Source organism: Morone saxatilis, unplaced genomic scaffold (genome assembly GCF_004916995.1).
Source record: "Morone saxatilis isolate NCDOM2014 unplaced genomic scaffold, NCSU_SB_2.0 Contig9, whole genome shotgun sequence".
Lineage (NCBI taxonomy): Eukaryota > Metazoa > Chordata > Actinopteri > Moronidae > Morone > Morone saxatilis.
The window spans coordinates 397,960-400,235 of NW_023340268.1; the positions used below are offsets into that span (position 1 = coordinate 397,960).

The 2,276-nt window shown below is 42.4% G+C and overlaps 1 protein-coding gene across 1 annotated transcript; it reads left to right on the forward strand.

Annotated features, from left to right (window-relative positions):
* Positions 1-3: 3 nt before the first annotated feature.
* On the forward strand, positions 4-2,201 carry LOC118343112 (toll-like receptor 13; the record flags this gene model as incomplete). Its single annotated transcript, XM_035681866.1, has 1 exon — positions 4-2,201. A coding segment is annotated over one exon (1,689 nt), but the record flags the coding sequence as incomplete, so codon positions are not given.
* Positions 2,202-2,276: the final 75 nt, after the last annotated feature.

Consider the following 2,276-nt stretch of genomic DNA (forward strand, 5'->3'; position numbering starts at 1 on the left):
GACTCACTGACGCATCTAAGGCTGAATTATATGGCGAGGTGGATCAACAAAGGTCTCTTAGCAACGGTCTGCAAAATACCGACACTAAAGAGTCTGGATCTATATTTCAACTATGTCGCCAATATAAGTGCAAAACTTAAAACTTGCTCTCAGCTCAGTGAGCTTGACCTTTCAAATACTCACATGACTGAACTGACCAAAGGCTCGTTACGACTAATGAAGCAACTACAGTCCCTAACTTTAGCAACCAACTTAATCACCAAAGTGCCAGATGACATTAGGAGTCTCTACTCTCTTGAGATCCTAGATCTTGGTGACAATATTATCTCGGAATTGGTGTGTGAGGATTTCAAAAACTCAACACGCCTCACAGAGCTTTATCTGAACACCAACCGCATTGCTAAACTGGACGGATGCGTGTTTGAAAATCTTAATGATCTTAAGATTTTAGATATTAGTGACAACCTGCTGTGGACATTTGGAGGCGCCTTTAAAATAGGCCTGCAGAAACTTGAGTACTTGGATTTGAGCAAAAACTTTATACTTATTCTTGAAAAAGGGGATTTTCAAGGTTTAAGGTCCGTAAAATATTTGGATTTGGTGACAAATCGTATCGGAAGGGTGAAACGTAGGGCTTTTGAAGGACTGAACAACCTAATCACTCTCAGTGTATCTCTTCCACTTGAGTATGAAAACCACTTCAGAGAATTGCCGCACTTAGAAAACCTTACAATCTACATCAATAACGCTGGCGGATTCAGAACTCTTCCAAGTCAAGCAAACTATCATGAAGCTTCATTTCACTTAAAATCTCTGAAAATTTTCAAAATAATATGCACAGGATATCCTCATGGCTTCCCCCTTGACGTAGCGGAAGAAATTCTCCAGGCTATGAAACATTTAGAGGACTTCACAGCTGAGAATGTGTATATTTCCTCACGAGATCTTAAAACATTTCAATTCAACTTTCGGCTCAAGAGTCTGAAAATTTCTCAGACTGATTTGTCAGATTTGAATCCGGAACTGTTTCAGCCAATTCCAAACCTGCAGGCTCTCGATTTTTCTGAAAGTAGGCTCCAGTCTTTGGATTTTCTGGCCCAGGCAAACCTGCCTGCACTCAGACAATTAAAGCTGAGTGGCAATGAGATTACAGTGATCAATGAGACAGTCTTTCAGTCTCTCCCAGCACTAACATACCTGGACCTGGACAATAACCCTTTCACTTGTGACTGCTCTAATGCCGGTTTTATCCAATGGGTGATGAACAACAAACAAACACAGGTTGTGAAAGGACATGAGTACACTTGTTCCTTTCCTGCGGCCGAGCAAGGAAACAAGCTGCTGGACTTTGACATCCAGTCCTGCTGGATGGACGTTAGCTTCCTCTGCTTCGTTTCCAGCACTTGTCTGATTGTGCTAACTCTCCTCTCATCCTTCATCTACCACTCTCTGAGATGGCAGCTGACCTACACCTTCCACCTCTTCCTGGCCTTTGTCTATGACAGCAGGAAGAGGAAGAAGGGAGCTCCTTACCACTACGACGCCTTCATCTCCTACAACGTTCACAACGAGGACTGGGTTTACAGAGAGATGCTTCCAGTGCTGGAAGGAGAGCAGGGCTGGAGACTGTGTCTGCATCACAGAGACTTCCAACCAGGTAAACACTCTCAATCTCAATCCCTCTTTAATTAATTAATTCACCACCAAGTGTGAACCTATCATGACGCCACCCATTGGTCAGGTTGGGAGTACTGTTTTGGCCCAATGGTCGTTGCCATGTTTGTTTTTACATCTTTTTATTCCAGATAAACAGTAAAATATGTTTGTGAACAGATTTGAGGAGAGAAGTAGTCAACAACACAATCTGGAACCATACCTGGTCAGCACTGCCTAGTTTGATAGTTTGATCTTAGTTTGGTGCGTTGAGCTGGACAGACTCAATGAGAATGACCTGTCAATCACAAGGTAGCCCCACCCTAAATGCCTTTACACACAAAAAATAACACAAAAATGCGAAATAGTCGCCTGTGAATATGTTGCATTAAAATTACTCACACAAGCAGTGACACAAGAATAAAAAATGAACACACTTACCGCAGACCAATCGGGGGTGTCTCAAAAAGAGAGGTCACATACACTGGGTTCATCTTAGCTGCCTGTCCCGGAGCTCCAGTCTGGTCTAATAAGCTGTATTAATACATTAAAACGCCACAAACAAACACACAAACTAATGGAGAAGATAGCTTAGAGTTACTCCTCTGCCTCCTTTAATGATA